This window comes from Lacerta agilis, chromosome 5 (genome assembly GCF_009819535.1).
Source record: "Lacerta agilis isolate rLacAgi1 chromosome 5, rLacAgi1.pri, whole genome shotgun sequence".
Taxonomy (NCBI): domain Eukaryota; kingdom Metazoa; phylum Chordata; class Lepidosauria; order Squamata; family Lacertidae; genus Lacerta; species Lacerta agilis.
The window spans coordinates 94,941,778-94,956,519 of record NC_046316.1 but is presented as its reverse complement, the minus strand read 5'-3'; the positions used below and the strand labels follow the sequence as shown (position 1 = coordinate 94,956,519).

General features: G+C 51.1%; 1 protein-coding gene across 1 annotated transcript in view; it reads left to right on the top strand.

Moving 5' to 3' along the window:
* MB21D2 (Mab-21 domain containing 2) overlaps positions 1-8,291 on the top strand; it is a 42,055-nt gene extending 33,764 nt beyond the window's left edge. Inside the window, exon 2 of the mRNA XM_033150936.1 lies at positions 6,983-8,291. Within this exon, the coding sequence (XP_033006827.1) occupies positions 6,983-8,247 (1,265 nt within the window). The 3' untranslated portion in view covers positions 8,248-8,291. The remainder of the gene's footprint in view (positions 1-6,982) is intronic.
* The last annotated feature ends 6,451 nt before the right edge of the window (positions 8,292-14,742 follow it).

The window sequence follows — 14,742 nt, the reverse complement described above, 5'->3', positions numbered from 1 at the left end:
TTGCAGGCAGGATCCCTGTCAAGGGGAAGAGTTGCCTGGCGGTCGAGGGTCTGGTGTTTCTGCCTGCCTGGCTCTGCCACTTGCTTCTTTGGGTCTCCTGCGTTTGGGCACCAAACTGCATCCTCCCGTGTCCAATTCCTGCAGAACCTCCTTTTCCTTGGTCAGTGCAGAATGCAAATTGGACTCTTGGCACCACCATCTGGCTGAAAACGGAAGGGCAGCGGCCGATTCCTGCCCTGGACCGCACCTGGTTGCCGTGGCTTGCGGGTTGGGAAGTTTAGGGACGGCCGCTCTAGGTTTCTGATCTGTAAAAATGCCCTTTTGTTTGGGTTTTTGCTGGGTCTCATTGAGCTCAGGTGTTTAACAACTGTCTTGCTGGATGAGAGACAGGAGACAGCGGTGGCAGCAATCATGGTTGGCATCTGTCTCAGGAGACAGTGGAGGAGAGAAGGCAAACCGTTGGAAGTTTGCAGCGCCTGCCGTGGCCATAGAGACCAATGCGGGAGAGACATGTTTTGTTGCAGCCGGGGCAGAGGAAGGGGCCTGGTGGGACTTCTGCAGATGCCCCATGGTCTTGTTTAAAGAAGGGACTGTCTTCTTCTCTTTGGCAATCCCAAAGAGCCATCTGTCAGGAATGCTTTGATGGTGTTTCCTGCTTGGCGGGGGGTTGGACTGGATGGCCCTTGGGGTCTCTTCCAACTCTAGGATTCTAGGATTCTAGGACCAGATCTGTGGTTGAGGTGCAAATTCAGGATTTGGGGGGAGAGTAGCCCCTGTGGCGTGATGGAAGGTTGGGGAGAGGGAGACCTGAGTGCTGCCCATTAGGGTGGTTCATAATTTTATTTTTATTTTTAAATGCCTGCTCCAAAGGTCTTATCTTACTACAGTCGGGATTGATAGCTACATCTAAACATTCATGCATATCAGTTAATATCTTGACCCTCCTCCACTGAATTGAAAGTTCAGCCATCGCGACATAGGAAAACGGCCAAGTAAACAGCTATTTCCGTCACTTCATGACCAATTCAGCTTTATGTTGCGGGAATTGCATTTTTAAAAAGAAGAATAAAAGATGCAGAATACAAATTGATACAACAAAAACCAGTACTGTACTTTAAAAAAAAACACCTTTTAATGGTGATAGTGTTGACATGTAAATGTGACTCACGTGATCCCACGAGAATTATTATTTCTAGATGTAAGCAACTGGATATGTGAATATTGAATACCAACTCTTATTATGACCTAACGGTCGGGGTACCTTTACCTAACTTAATACTAATGACATGTAAAGTTACATTTAAGAACAAATTTTAAAAAATAAAGCTGTGAATGTGAACTATTTTGGTACAAAATCCTTCATTGATTCTTGTTTTGGGTATTTGGCCCGATTCTCCGTTGATGTCTTTATAGTTGCTCACGGTCGCATTCTGGCTTGCTTTTGTCACCTCCTTGACAGCTCTCTCCACCATTTGTGTGTGACAATTAAATTTAGGTGCCCAGACAAACAGCCATACCTCTTCTTGCAAACACTTCATGTTTTTTTTCGGGTTAAGAATGCGGCAAACCCGGAAGAGTTTACTTCCGGGTTTCGCCATGTGCAGAAGAGTTCTGCGCACTTCGCACATGCGCAAAAGCGCCGCTCTGGTTGCGGACTTTCCGGAGTGCGAACGACACCCCGGAACGGATCATGTTTGCAACCAGAGGTACCACTGTACATGGTGGGTTGGGTGTGCATACGAGAAATTCCATGAAGAGAGGAGAGCTCTGTGTCAGGAAGAAAAACAGGCTTGATGGTGTTCGGTTTTGGGATACAGATAGCTTTGGTTTCCACCCCCTCTTGCAACAAGCATTCAAATATGCCAAACTTCAGTCTGTGGCCTGAAATAGTGTCCACCACCAAAAACAAACCCTCCTGGCTCGGTTCTGCTGCATGTCTAAAGCCTAGCGTAGAATTGCAGAGTTGGAAGGGACCTCCCGGGGTCATCTGGCCCAACCCCCTGCAAGGCAGGAATCTCAGCTAAAGACTCCCTGGCAGAAGGTCGTCCAACCTCTGCTGCAAGGAAGGAGATTTCACCCCACCCCACCTATCCCCCCATCCCACCCACCTCTCTCCCCCTTTTCTTCCTAATGTCTCAACAACAAAAACTGATTTGTGAAAATGTTATACGGAAAAATACGAGAGAGACATTGCACTACCTTTGTAAATCAAGAAAATCTTTAATAAAAATATTTATTTTTTAAAAAAGGAAGGAGATTCCACCATCTCCCGAGGGAGACGGTTCCACTGTGGAACAGCTCTTACCGCCAGAAAGTTCTTCCTGAATCTCTTTTCTTTGCAACTTGAAGCCCTTGGTTCGAGTCCTGCCCTCCAGAGGAGGAGAAGGCAAGCTTGTTCTTTCTTCCGTGTGACAGCCCTTGGGATATTTGAAGATGGCTCTCAACTTTCCTCTCGGTCTCCTCTTCTGCAGGCTAAACACGCCCAACTTTCTCAACCGTTCCTCATAAGGCACCAGGCTGCAAGAGAAATATTCTGCTTGCTTTAAACTGGTCCCCTGGCGTGGCTGCAAAGTATTGCACAGCTTTCTGACCTCCTAAAACACAGGAGGGTCCAGTGCCAAGGGGGAAGGTCTGGTCCCAACTCTTCCTCCCTCCCTCCCTTCAGATGCAAAGGTTGCTATTTGTCCTAAAATAACAGGCTGTCTGTGCTTGGCTTTGCATTGCGTATTCTGCTTAATGGGGCTTAATAAAGATTTTGTTTATTTTATTTTATAAAAAGGTAGACCATGAACAGCATTTGCTATTTTAGGAAAAATAATAACTGCAAAATTGCTGACTCCCCCTGAATGGAACAATTTGGTGGGAACAGGAGGGGTGTGTGTGTGTGTGTGTGTGTGTGTTTGGGACACAGGGGTTTGAGGGCTGGGAGGAAGATGCTGGCAGGATCCCACCCCCCACCCCGGCCCAAGTGTTAGTGCTCCCTTTGTTGCATCTTTTCAAATCTCCGGCAGGGAGCGGAGCGTCACATTCGTTGGGCATGTGATTTTAAAAATAGTTTCCCCAAAATAACTTCAAACCATCCCATAGGGCTCTCTTTTTTTCTTGAGGCATGTTTATTTAACAGCACTTAAAAAAAAAAAACCCAAGGCAGTGATGTAAGAACCTAGAAAGGAGTCCTTTCTGCCTTCCTGCCTGTTTCCCCCTTTTCTCCTACACTGCTCTTGTGTGGGAAATTTCGGGGTGCCTTTCCCCTCCCCTTCCAAGTTCTGCTTTTCCGTAGAGGACTTTTGGTGTGGTTTTTTTTTTAACCTGGAAGGCTGACATTCCAGAGAAACCAAAACCCTCCTGCCCCCCCCCATGTATTAATCCATTTGCAGTATTTATAGTCTCTTCTTCGTTGAGTGTTTTCAGTCCCAGAACAAGGAGGAAAGTAATAAACAGAGGAAAGCAACATACGAAAAGTTCTCTTGCCGTTTTTTCTCGATTTTGTGGTTTCTTAAACTGCTTTGGGGTTTGTCTTTGTTGCAGTCTTAGCAATGTATAAATTTGAAGAAATAATTAAATCGCAAAGCCATGTAGACAGGGCCAAGAAACAACCCAATGATTCTGTTGCAAGATGCACAAGCAAAATTGCAGCAACATAAATTAATATTTCCAATTTAATTTGAAACTGCAGTTGTCTGGCTCGTGGCGCAACACTTCCAAAATGCAGTTGGCTGTGAATTGTGGTCTCTGCCCTTGTGGCATTTGTATTGGGCTGGTTTGTCTGTGCATTGATACGCTTTCAGGATGGGGGGGGGAGAGAGAGGTGAGGGGCACACGCCAATCTCTGTTTCCAGTTCGAGATGAGTTAGGCAGAGGAGAGAGAAGGCACTAGAATAGACCCACCCCTCCATCTAAGCGGCCTGGGGAAGCTTCGATTAATTTGATACCTCACCTATCAAGAGGGACTAGAAACTTGATCTGTCGCCTGACAACCCACACCTTTGTGCAGGGTTTTTCACATACACGTAGTCTCAAAAGGCAATTTTAATATTTGTGTTTTAATATTTTGCTGGAAGCTGCCCAGAGTGGGGAAACCCAGACAGATGGGCAGGGTATAAACAATAAATAATAATAATAATAATTATTACTATGCACTGAATGTGCACTGCTCTCATGTAGGTGCAAGGCTGACTCTCCCAAGCAACAGATTTCAATAGTCATTTCCGAGTTACTCTGGAGGGGGCAAAAAAAACATCTCACCTTGAATCATAGAATTGCAGGGTCAGAAGGGGGAGATTTCTTCTCCCATCTCCTTCCTGCAGATGCTGCTGGGAGCGTTTGAACCTGGGACTTTCCGCACACCAATCTGGTGCTCTGTGCTCTGGTTAAAAAGCCGGCAGAAGTTGTCCAAGAGGACAAAGGGGGGGGCGGCAAGGTCGTGGCGCCCTGTAAGGCAATCTTCTGCAGAAAATAGTTGAGGTCAATGGGTTGGGGAGAGAGCAGGTTTTAAATGCAACCGACATGTGGCCTTGGCCTCTGGAGTCGGGTGCCTGCGATCGATCGCGGAGCTCCGAGCCTGAAACCGCCCTGGTTTCGAAGATTTAATTCCCTGCAAATTGAAAAAAGCAGGGCGGGGAAGTGTCCCAGATGATCAAAGCGCCAGCTCTGCGGGTGGATTTCTTGACAAGCTTTTCAGACTCTCCACTTTTGATTCTCTGAGCACGTGAATGGGAGAGAGGAGGCTGGCGGTGGCAGCGCCTTAGGAAGAACGCACAGTTGTGTTATTGGTCCTCTGTGAACATCAGGAGAGCCTGCTGGAATCAGGCCAGTGGCCCATTGAGTCCAGCATCCTCTTCTCACAGGGGCCAACCAGATGCTCCAAAGGTTCAAGATTCAAACACAAGAGCGACACACACCCCTCCTGCAGTTTCCAGCAACTGGGATTCAGAAGCATCACTGCCTCTGACTGTGGAGCCAGAACACAGCCACCCTGGCTGGGAGCCCTTGGCAGCCACCTCCTCCATGAATTTCTCTGTTGTTGTTCAGTCGTTCAGTCGTGTCCGACTCTTCGTGACCCCATGGACCAGAGCACGCCAGGCACTCCTGTCTTCCACTGCCTCCCACAGTTTGGCCAAACTCATGTTGGTAGCTTCGAGAACACTGTCCAACCATCTCATCCTCTGTCGTCCCCTTCTCCTTGTGCCCCCCATCTTTCCCAACATCAGGGTCTTTTCCAGGGAGTCTTCTCTTCTCACGAGGTGGCCAAATTTCTCTAATCCCCCTTTAAAGCCATCTAGGTTGGCAGCCACCACTGCCTCCTGCAGGAGGGAGTTCCAGAGTTTAACTAGGCACCGTGTGAAGAAACAGACAGCGATGTCCACCAGCTTAAGGTAAAGGTAAAGGGACCCCTGACCATTAGGTCCAGTCGCGGACGACTCTGGGGTTGCGGTGCTCATCTCGCTTTACTGGCCGAGGGAGCCGGCGTACAGCTTCCGGGTCATGTGGCCACCAGGACTAAGCCGCTTCTGGCGAACCAGAGCAGCACACGGAAACGCCACTTACCTTCCCGCCAGAGTGGTACCTATTTATCTACTTGCACTTTGACGTGCTTTCGAACTGCTAGGTGGGCAGAAGCTGGGACCGAGCAACGGGAGCACAGCCCATCGTAGGGATTCGAACCACCGACCTTCCGATCGGCAAGCCCTAGGCTCTGTGGTTTAACCCACAGCTTGGATGGCTTTAAAAGAGGAGAGAAAGGTTCCTAACTCTCAGGGCTGGGTTCTCGCTCCCCTGTCGGAGGCAGCAAATTCTTCTGAATGCCACTTGGTAGAAACTGCATGAGGCGAGGATGTTGCTGTTGTGTTTGAACCCTGCCTGTGGGTTTCCCATAATGGTTGGCCGCTGTGAGATGAGGGTGTGTTGCTGTGTTCTCATTTGGACTTTTCCGGGGGGGGGGGGGTAAATGGGGCTAGAGTGCCTCCGGGGAAGAGAGACAGATTGATCTCATAGATCTGGTGCGTACCCCCTGAACTAATGCCATCACCTGCCGAAATGAACCAAGCATGCAGTCCAGACCAGCACCCATCTCTATGGCGTAATTTGGCCAGCAGGCCAGAGGTTCCCCAACGCTGCCAATTATTTATTTGTTGTATAAAATTTGCACACCGCTGTATAAAAGCGGTTTACCAAAAGGGATAAAACGATAAAATTATCCAAAAAAAAAAAAGTTGACCGTGATCATTTAAGACATACTAAAGCTGCAATTCCTGCGTTGCAGGGGATGGACTACAATTCTATGAATCTGTAAATAGTTTAAAAATACAGGCGATAGGAACTTGGAGCTCATATTCCCTTTAATAATGGTGACCTAGTTTTGAGGACTACAGCAAGGATCTTGGCTGGATCGTAGGACTGGAATTTGCCATGAAAAAACACAGACGTAAAAGCCACCCGACTTCCCCAACTGTAGAGAAAGCACGGGCGAGATAAGGCAAGATCTAATATCCCTATAGACATTGCAGCAGAATACGCCAATTGTACGATGACTGTAACTCTCTGTGCTTAACGCTTAGATTGCTACCATTCCCCATTGACATGGGATTAGGTGAAGATGTTGCCACCTTAATGATGGATGAGAGTGGGAAAAAACTGGGTCCAGAAACCTTTGAGCGGAAGACATTCCCACCCCATGTGGAGGAATGTGCCTTTAGGCACGCACCCTCTCCAGCATAAGGGTTAACTCTCTCTCCCTTTTAAATTCATTTTTATTTAGACTTGAAACAATAACATTTCAAATAAAAAAATACACAATTAATATTGACTCCCCTTTCCGTGGTGCATTCTATTACTTCCTTTTCCATTACATATTTTAATTCTCCCTACAAGGGTGAGCTCTTGAAAAGCATAAGGTCTTTCCGCTGCCATCTTGTAGCAAACCGATGAGTCTGAGGACACCCTGCTCTCCTCTTTCTGAACTTCTCCTCCTTTCTCTTTGCAGGCATGGTGCAGAAACTTGACCAAAAGCTCCCGGTTGCCAATGAGTACTTGCTCCTCTCTGGGGGCGTCCGGGAAGGCGTGGTGGACCTGGACTTGGACGACCTGAACATCTACGCCCGCGGCACCGACTACGACATGGACTTCACCCTCCTGGTGCCGGCGCTGAAGCTCCACGACCGCAACCAGCCCGTCACCCTGGACATGCGCCACTCGGCCCTGTGCCACTCGTGGCTGAGCCTGCGGCTCTTTGACGAGGGCACCATCAGCAAGTGGAAGGACTGCTGCACCATCGTGGACCACATCAACGGGGCCACCAACTACTTCTTCTCCCCCACCAAGGTGGCCGACTGGTTCCACGACTCCATCAGCGTGGTCCTGTCCGAGATCCAGAAGAAGCCCCAGAGGGGGATGCCCAGGGTGGAGAAGGTGGAGAAGAACGGGACCATCATCTCCATCATCCTGGGGGTGGGCAGCAGCCGCATGCTCTACGACATTGTCCCCGTCGTGTCCTTCAAAGGTTGGCCGGCCGTGGCCCAGAGCTGGCTGATGGAGAACCACTTCTGGGACGGGAAGATCACCGAGGAGGAGGTCATCAGCGGCTTCTACCTGGTCCCCGCCTGCTCCTACAAAGGGCGGAAGGACAACGAGTGGAGGCTGTCCTTCGCCCGCAGCGAGGTCCAGCTGAAAAAGTGCATCTCCGGCAGCCTCATGCAGGCCTACCAGGCGTGCAAGGCCATCATCATCAAGCTCCTCTCGCGCCCCAAGGCCATCAGCCCCTACCACCTGCGCAGCATGATGCTCTGGGCCTGCGACCGGCTACCCGCCAGCTACCTGGCGCAGGAGGACTACGCGGCCCACTTCCTCCTGGGCCTCATTGACGACCTGCAGCACTGCCTGGTGAACAAGATGTGCCCCAACTACTTCATCCCCCAGTGCAACATGCTGGAGCACCTCTCCGAGGAGACGGCCATGCTCCACGCCCGCAAGCTCTCCTCGGTGCGCTCGGACCCGGCCGAGCACCTCCGGACTGCCATCGAGCACGTCAAGGCCGCCAACCGGCTGACGCTGGAGCTCCAGCGGAGGGGCAGCACCACCAGCATCCCCTCCCCGCAGTCGGACGGCGGGGACCCCAGCCAGCCGGACGACCGGCTGGCCAAAAAGCTCCAGCAGCTGGTCACCGAGAACCCGGGCAAGTCCATCTCCGTCTTCATCAACCCGGACGATGTCACGCGGCCGCACTTCCGGATCGACGACAAGTTCTTCTGAGGGTCGGCCTCTCTCCCCACCCCACCCCACCCCAATTTCAGACTTGAGCCTTGGCTCACCACCACCCCAAGCCCCTCTCCCTCCCACTCCCCTTTTTGGAATCTTTTTTTTTAAAAAAAACATATCCAGCTTAGATTGGATTCACGGAGGACAAAAGACAGACTTCTTCCTGGTTCTGCAGGATGGGGCAGTTTCTTATTGTTTCGTTTGCTGCTACTTTCCCCCTTTCCTGCCTGTGTGTAGCTTTTAAGGAATACCTGAAGCCACACTTCTTCTTCTTCCTCCTTCTTCGGCAACCTTCCTTTCCATGTTGATCTTCTGTTGCTTTTTTGTTCCTCCCTTTACTCCGAGGTCATGAGTGCGAGGAGTTCCAGGTGGGGATTTTTGGGGGGTGGGTTGGGTTGGGGGGTGTTGCGGCTTCCTTTCCATTGCTGGTGGGGGGGGTGTCCCATTTTCATCTGCTGCATTTCCTCTTTTGCTCACCCAGAAGGACCAAGGCGGCTTTGCAAACAGTAAGGAAACTTCTCAAAACGACAACGGGGTGTTTCTTCCCACACACTGCCCCCCCCCCGCCCCAAGTCACTTCTTCTTGAATGTAATAGCTCAGATTTGGACTTCTCACGGCATAAGGAAAGGCGCCTGGGCCCATCTTCCACGCGGGGGGAAGGAAAGCGGTTCTGGAATGTTAGTTTTTAGTGCGTGTAATTATTCAAAGCCTTATTTAAATGCTATTAAAGAACGTACCATTATAAATGTTAATTTGCACTAATGACATCATCTGCCGGCTTCTGGCTTCTTCTAAGGATTTTGAATAGGGGGGGGGATGTCCCTCTTCCTGCTGCTTTCCTGGATCCACTGAGGGAGGCTCCCAGCTGGTGGATGACCCCATGGCCTGGATAGAAGGGCTTTGCAACGGAGCCCATGGATAAAGTCGCCTCTTTGCTGAGCTTCTCCTAAGCCCCTTTTCAGTTTCTTGCATCTGCAAGAGGCGCCCACACCAACAGCTCCTGCTCTGCGGCCTCACCAATCTGGCCGCAGAGAGTCCATGTGGGGGCTTCCCTGCTTGCAGAAGAGAGGGGGCCGGGGGTGCTTTGCCCTGGGAGACCCAGCTCTGTGGTAGAGCCAAAGGGACTGAGTTCAGCTCCCAACAGCATCTCTGGGGAGGGGTGGGAGAAGCTCTCTGGGGCACAGCTGCCACCCGTGCCCACAGTGCAGAGCCACGGCTTCCTGTGTCAACCAGCCCTTCGGAAGCATGAGGACTAGAACCTTGAGATGCATTAAGGGGAACGGCTGTAGCTGCAGGCATTTGCTGTGCCTGCAGAAGGCCTGGACTTCGATCCTCACTGGGGTCTAAGAGAGAAGCCTGAAACCCTTGGAGAAGCTGCTGCCAGCCAGTGCAAACAATATTGAGCTAGATAGACACACACACACACCACAGGCCTGGCTGGGAATAGGGCAGCAGACAGAGAGAGAGGGGGGGGGGTATCAATGGCCACTAGCCAGGCTGGCTCTGCTCTAGGATTCTGCCATGCTTCTGAATCCTAGTTGCTGGAAGCCACAGGAGGGGAGAGTATTGATCTTGTATTCGAATCCTGCTCGGGGTCTCCCATCAAGGCACCTGGTTGGCCACTGTGAGAACAGGGTGCTGGGCTGGAACGCTATTATTATTATTATTATTATTATTATTATTATTATTATTATTATTATTGAATTTATATCCTCCCTTCCGCCTCAAGGAGCCCAGGATGGCAGATAATACCGCATATACCCGAATATAAGCCGACCCGAATATAAACCGAGGCACCTAATTTTCCCACAAAAACCTGGGAAAGGTTATTGACTCGAGTATAAGCCGGTTCACCTTTGCCGCTGTGGAGGAGGAGGAGGAACGAGCAGCCCGAAAGCAGCCCTTTGGGCTGCTCCTTCCTCTTCCTCCTTTGCCAAGTTTGCATTTATGCGAGCAGTTAAGGAATGGAACAAGCTGCCTGGGGAGAGTAAAGAACCGCCGTTCTTGTACGCTTCTTAAGGAATGATTGACTGGGGAGAGCGGGTGGCGGCACGAGCGCAGAGAAAGGGCTTCTTTCTCGCCGCCCCCACCGCCCGCCTCACTCAAGTATAAGCCGAGGGCAGCTTTTTCAGCACAAAAAATGTGCTGAAAAACTAGGCTTATACTCAAGTATATACAGTGCTTTGTTTTTTTAAAAAGGCAGTTCCTTCAAGGGCTGTCCGGCCTGGAGCAGGCAGTGGTGTAGTCTAGCCTTGAGGCTGCAGATTAAAAAGATGGAGAGGAGGACAACGGAGGTACCAAAGGCCGGCACACAGTTCCAAGGAAGCGCCCTCATAAACTGAGCTCGGGCAAGGAGGGCTCCATCTCACAAGGACCACAAGAAGTGGCAGAACCAGCTCCGCAGCCCCATAAAATAAAAGAGCCCCCCTTCCAGCCTGGCTGGGGGGTGAGAGGGCTTTCTTTGGGTGCCTGTTTTGTGGTTGGCGTCCCCCTGCCTGCTTGAGATTCCCCGCTCTCATTTCAACCTGGCTCGTTGAGGGGCAGAGGCGGCGCCCAGTGTCCCTCGATGGAGGGGGCGCCCTGTCGCTCAGTGGGGGAGCCCATGCACCAACACCCCCACTTCAAGGGAATCCTGTGATGGGCAGCAGCGGAGACCATTCTGGCCCTGAGAGGCTGGAGAGCTGCTGCCCGTCAGAGCAGGCCGGCCTTTCACCTGGCCACATGCCCCCCTCCCCTCTGCTTTTGGACAGCCGCTCTCGTCAGCCAGCCTGGCTACGTGGAGCTGAGGCTGATGGGTGTCGTAGTCCGCGGCAGCCGCCGGCTGGCCATGGCCGGCGCAGGCACTTCCTTTCTGTGCTGCGTCTTTCAGATTGTGAGCCTGCGGGCAGGGGGGGCCGTCTTGCTGTTTTTCTGAACGATATTTTGTAAGCCTCTCTGGGAGCCTTTTTGGCTGAAGAAGAGGGTCATAAATAAATTGGTTCATAAATGAAAAGGCAGCTTCTTCTGTGCTTTGGAAAGATAAAGGGATTCGACTCCTTGATCTCCATCGTGCATGAAAGGTAGGTCACTATCCCCTCTCCCCTCCCCTTTTGCAAATTGGGGGGCTCATTAGAACTCTGCCCTCTGCAGCCCCTCATTGCACTATGCAAACTCCCCTCCTTATCCCCCCCAGGCCTCTCTGCATTCTCCAGCACACACAAGTCTGCCCCCCCCAAGTTTTTTCTTCCTACCCCCCTGTTGCTGCGCTTGCACCTTTGCCTCAAAAGGGTCAGCACCCTTTAGGTGAGCCTGAGACCGTCTTAGTCATCGAACTGTAGAACCGTAGAGTTGGAAGGGACCCAAGGGGTCGTATTATCTAATCCAGGGGTCAGAAACCTTTTTCAGCCATGGGCCGGTCAACTGTCCCTCAGACCATGTGGGGGGCCGGACTATATTTTGGAAAAAAAATTGAACAAATTCCTATGCCCCACAAATAACCCAGAGGTGCATTTTAAATAAAAGGACACATTTTACTCATGTAAAAACACTCTGATTCCCGGACTCTCCGTGGGCCGGATTGAGAAGGAGATTGGGCCGCATCCGGCCCACGGGCCTTAGGTTGCCTACCCCTGATCTAATCTGTTGCAAGGCAGGAATCGCAGGGTAGAGGACCATGATAATTAGAAGGGACTCAGGGCATCATCCGAACTGATCCCCCCCACCCCCCAAAAGAAAAACACACCTCACAACAATATGGCTGTGCTATCTGGCGGTGAAGTCCAAAACACTTGGAGAGCACCAGGGTTGCAAACACTACTTTTGGGGGAACGAGATGAGTATCCCCAGAGGCAGCCTAAATACCGACCCCATTCGCATTGCAATGCTATTGGGTTGTTTTTTTTCCTCTCCCCCCCCCCCCCGCACCCAAAGAAATCTGAGATCTCCAGCCTCCCTCATGGGGGCCCTTCCATCCCACATTCTCTCCCAGAGAACGCTCATTAATCTCTTTAAAAATAGAAAAAGGGGGTGGGAGGATTGCTGGAAGTGCAAAGCCTTCTCCTTGGCTCCCACCTCCGAGGCATCTGTGCGCACCTGGAGGTCAAACGGGGACACGGAAGAACACGGCGTCAGAAGGTCAGAGAGATCAAAGGAGAGAGAAAACACACACACACACACACACAAGCGCCATCTCGGCAAAGGGCCTGAAGAAACAAGACCTGCTCTCCGGCCTTTGTAGCTGAGCCCCTGCAGAACAGTTTTAACAAACGGCGGTGGCACAGGAAGTGTGGCAGCGGCAGGTCAGCCTCGGGTCGCTATTGCTGAGCGCGCTGAAAAAGCCCGGGCAGGTGATGTTCTGTTCTCGCTGGCCAAGGTGTGCTATATATAAACTCCCATCTCCCTAAAACCTAAAGCACGAGGCCCTGGCCCAGAGCAGCTGGGAAAGCAGAAACTCGCTTCTCTGCTCCCCTTCTCTACCTCTCCCTGTTTTCCCCTCCTGCATTCTTTATTCCTTTATCTCCCTCCATCCCTTCCATCCATTTAAACAGCAAAACTTTGACGATGGTCTCCCCAGCGACTGGTTTTGCGACTGTACGACTGTAGAAGCAGCAGCTTGCAGGTCAATTCTGTGTCCAGGGCAGCCGGCTACCAGCTCCATCTGGTACGCAGGATGAGACCCTCCCTGCCCGCAGACTGTCTTGCCAGAGTGGCGCATGCTCTGGTTATCTCCTGTTTGGACTCCTGCAATGTGCTCTACGTGGGGCTACCTTTGAAGGTGACCCGGAAACTGCAACTATTCCAGAATGCGGCAGCTAGACTGGTGACTGGGAGTGGCTACTGAGACCATATAACACCGGTCTTGGCTCCCAGTACGTTTCCGAGCACAATTCAAAGTGTTAGTGCTGACCTTTAAAACCCTAAACGGCCTCAGCCCAGTATTCCTGAAGGAGCGTCTCCACCCCCATCGATCTACCCGGACACTGAGGTCCAGATCCGAGGACCTGGTGGTTCCCTCCCTGTGAGAAATGGGGTTACAGGGAACCAGGCAGAAGGCCTTCTTGGTGGTGGCACCCACCCTGTGGAACGCCCTCCCATCAGATGTCAAGGAAATAAACAACTATCTGACTTTTAGAAGACATCTGAAGGCAGCCCTGTTTAGGGAAGTTTTTAATGTTTGGGGTTTTATTCTGTTTTTAATCTGTTTGGGAGCCCCCCCAGAGTGGCTGGGGAAACCGAACTGGATGGGAAGGGTAGTAATAAATTATTATTATTATTATTATTATTATTATTATTATTATTATTATTGACTGACAGATACAGGAGCCCATCTGCCTTGACCTGGAGAAGACACGGTGCCCTGCAGATACTGTTGGAGCCCATCATCTCTAACCATTGGCCTTGCTGGCTGGGATTGACGAGGGAGGGAGTCCAACCTCCTCTGGAGAGCACAGCATTGGCCCTCTCTGCGTTACACAAAGCTCAGTGCGGGAAAGATCCTCAGCTGGTTACAAACTTCCCTAACCAGTGTCCAGTCCAAATGTGGTGGCAATTTCTGACTGGGGCCGCATACAAATAGACATGCCATTCGGGGCAGATAAATGAGGGGGGGGGGGAGAGACCAGTTTGGCCTGCTTCACCAAATGTTGGAAGGATTTGGGATTTGATGCTTCATACACAAGAGTTATTGGAACAGATGCAAGAGGCGTGTGCAGAGGAGGGCGACCAAGATGATGTTGGGTCTGGAAACCTAGCCTTAGGAGGAACATTTGAGGGAGCTGGGCATGTTTAGCCAGGGGGAGAGAAAACGTGAGAGGAGATATGAGAGCCATCTTCAAATATCTCAAGGGCTGTCACATGGAAGATGGAGCAAGCTTGTTTTCTCCTGCTCCGGAGGGGAGGACTCGAACCCATGGCTTCAAGTTACAAGAGAGGAGATTCCGACTAAACACCAGGAAGAACTTCCTGACAGTAAGAGCTGTTCCACAGTGAAACAGACTCCCTGGGGAGGTGGTGGGGAGCCAGTGTGGTGTAGTGGTTAAGAGCGGAGGACTCGTAATCTGGTGAACCAGGTTCGTGTCTCCACTCCTCCACATGCAGCTGCTGGGTGACCTTGGGCTAGTCACACGTCTCTGAAGTCTCTCAGCCCCACTCAACTCACAGAGTGTTTGTTGTGGGGGAGGAAAGAAAAGGAGATTGTTAGCCACTTTGAGACTTCTTAGGGCAGGGGTCAGCTAACCTTTTCAGCAGAGGGCCGGTCCACTGTCCCTCAGACCTTGTGGGGGGGCCGGACTATGTTTTTCTTTTGGGAGGGGGGTTGAATGAATTCCTATGCTCCACAAATAACCCAGAGATGCATTTTAAATAAAAGCACACATTCTACTCATGTAAAAACACGCTAGTTCCCGGACCGTCCGCAGGCCAGATTTAGAAGGTGATTGGGTCTGTGGGTTAAACTACAGAGCCTAGGGCTTGCTGATCAGAAGGTCAGCGGTTTCAATCCCCGCAATGGG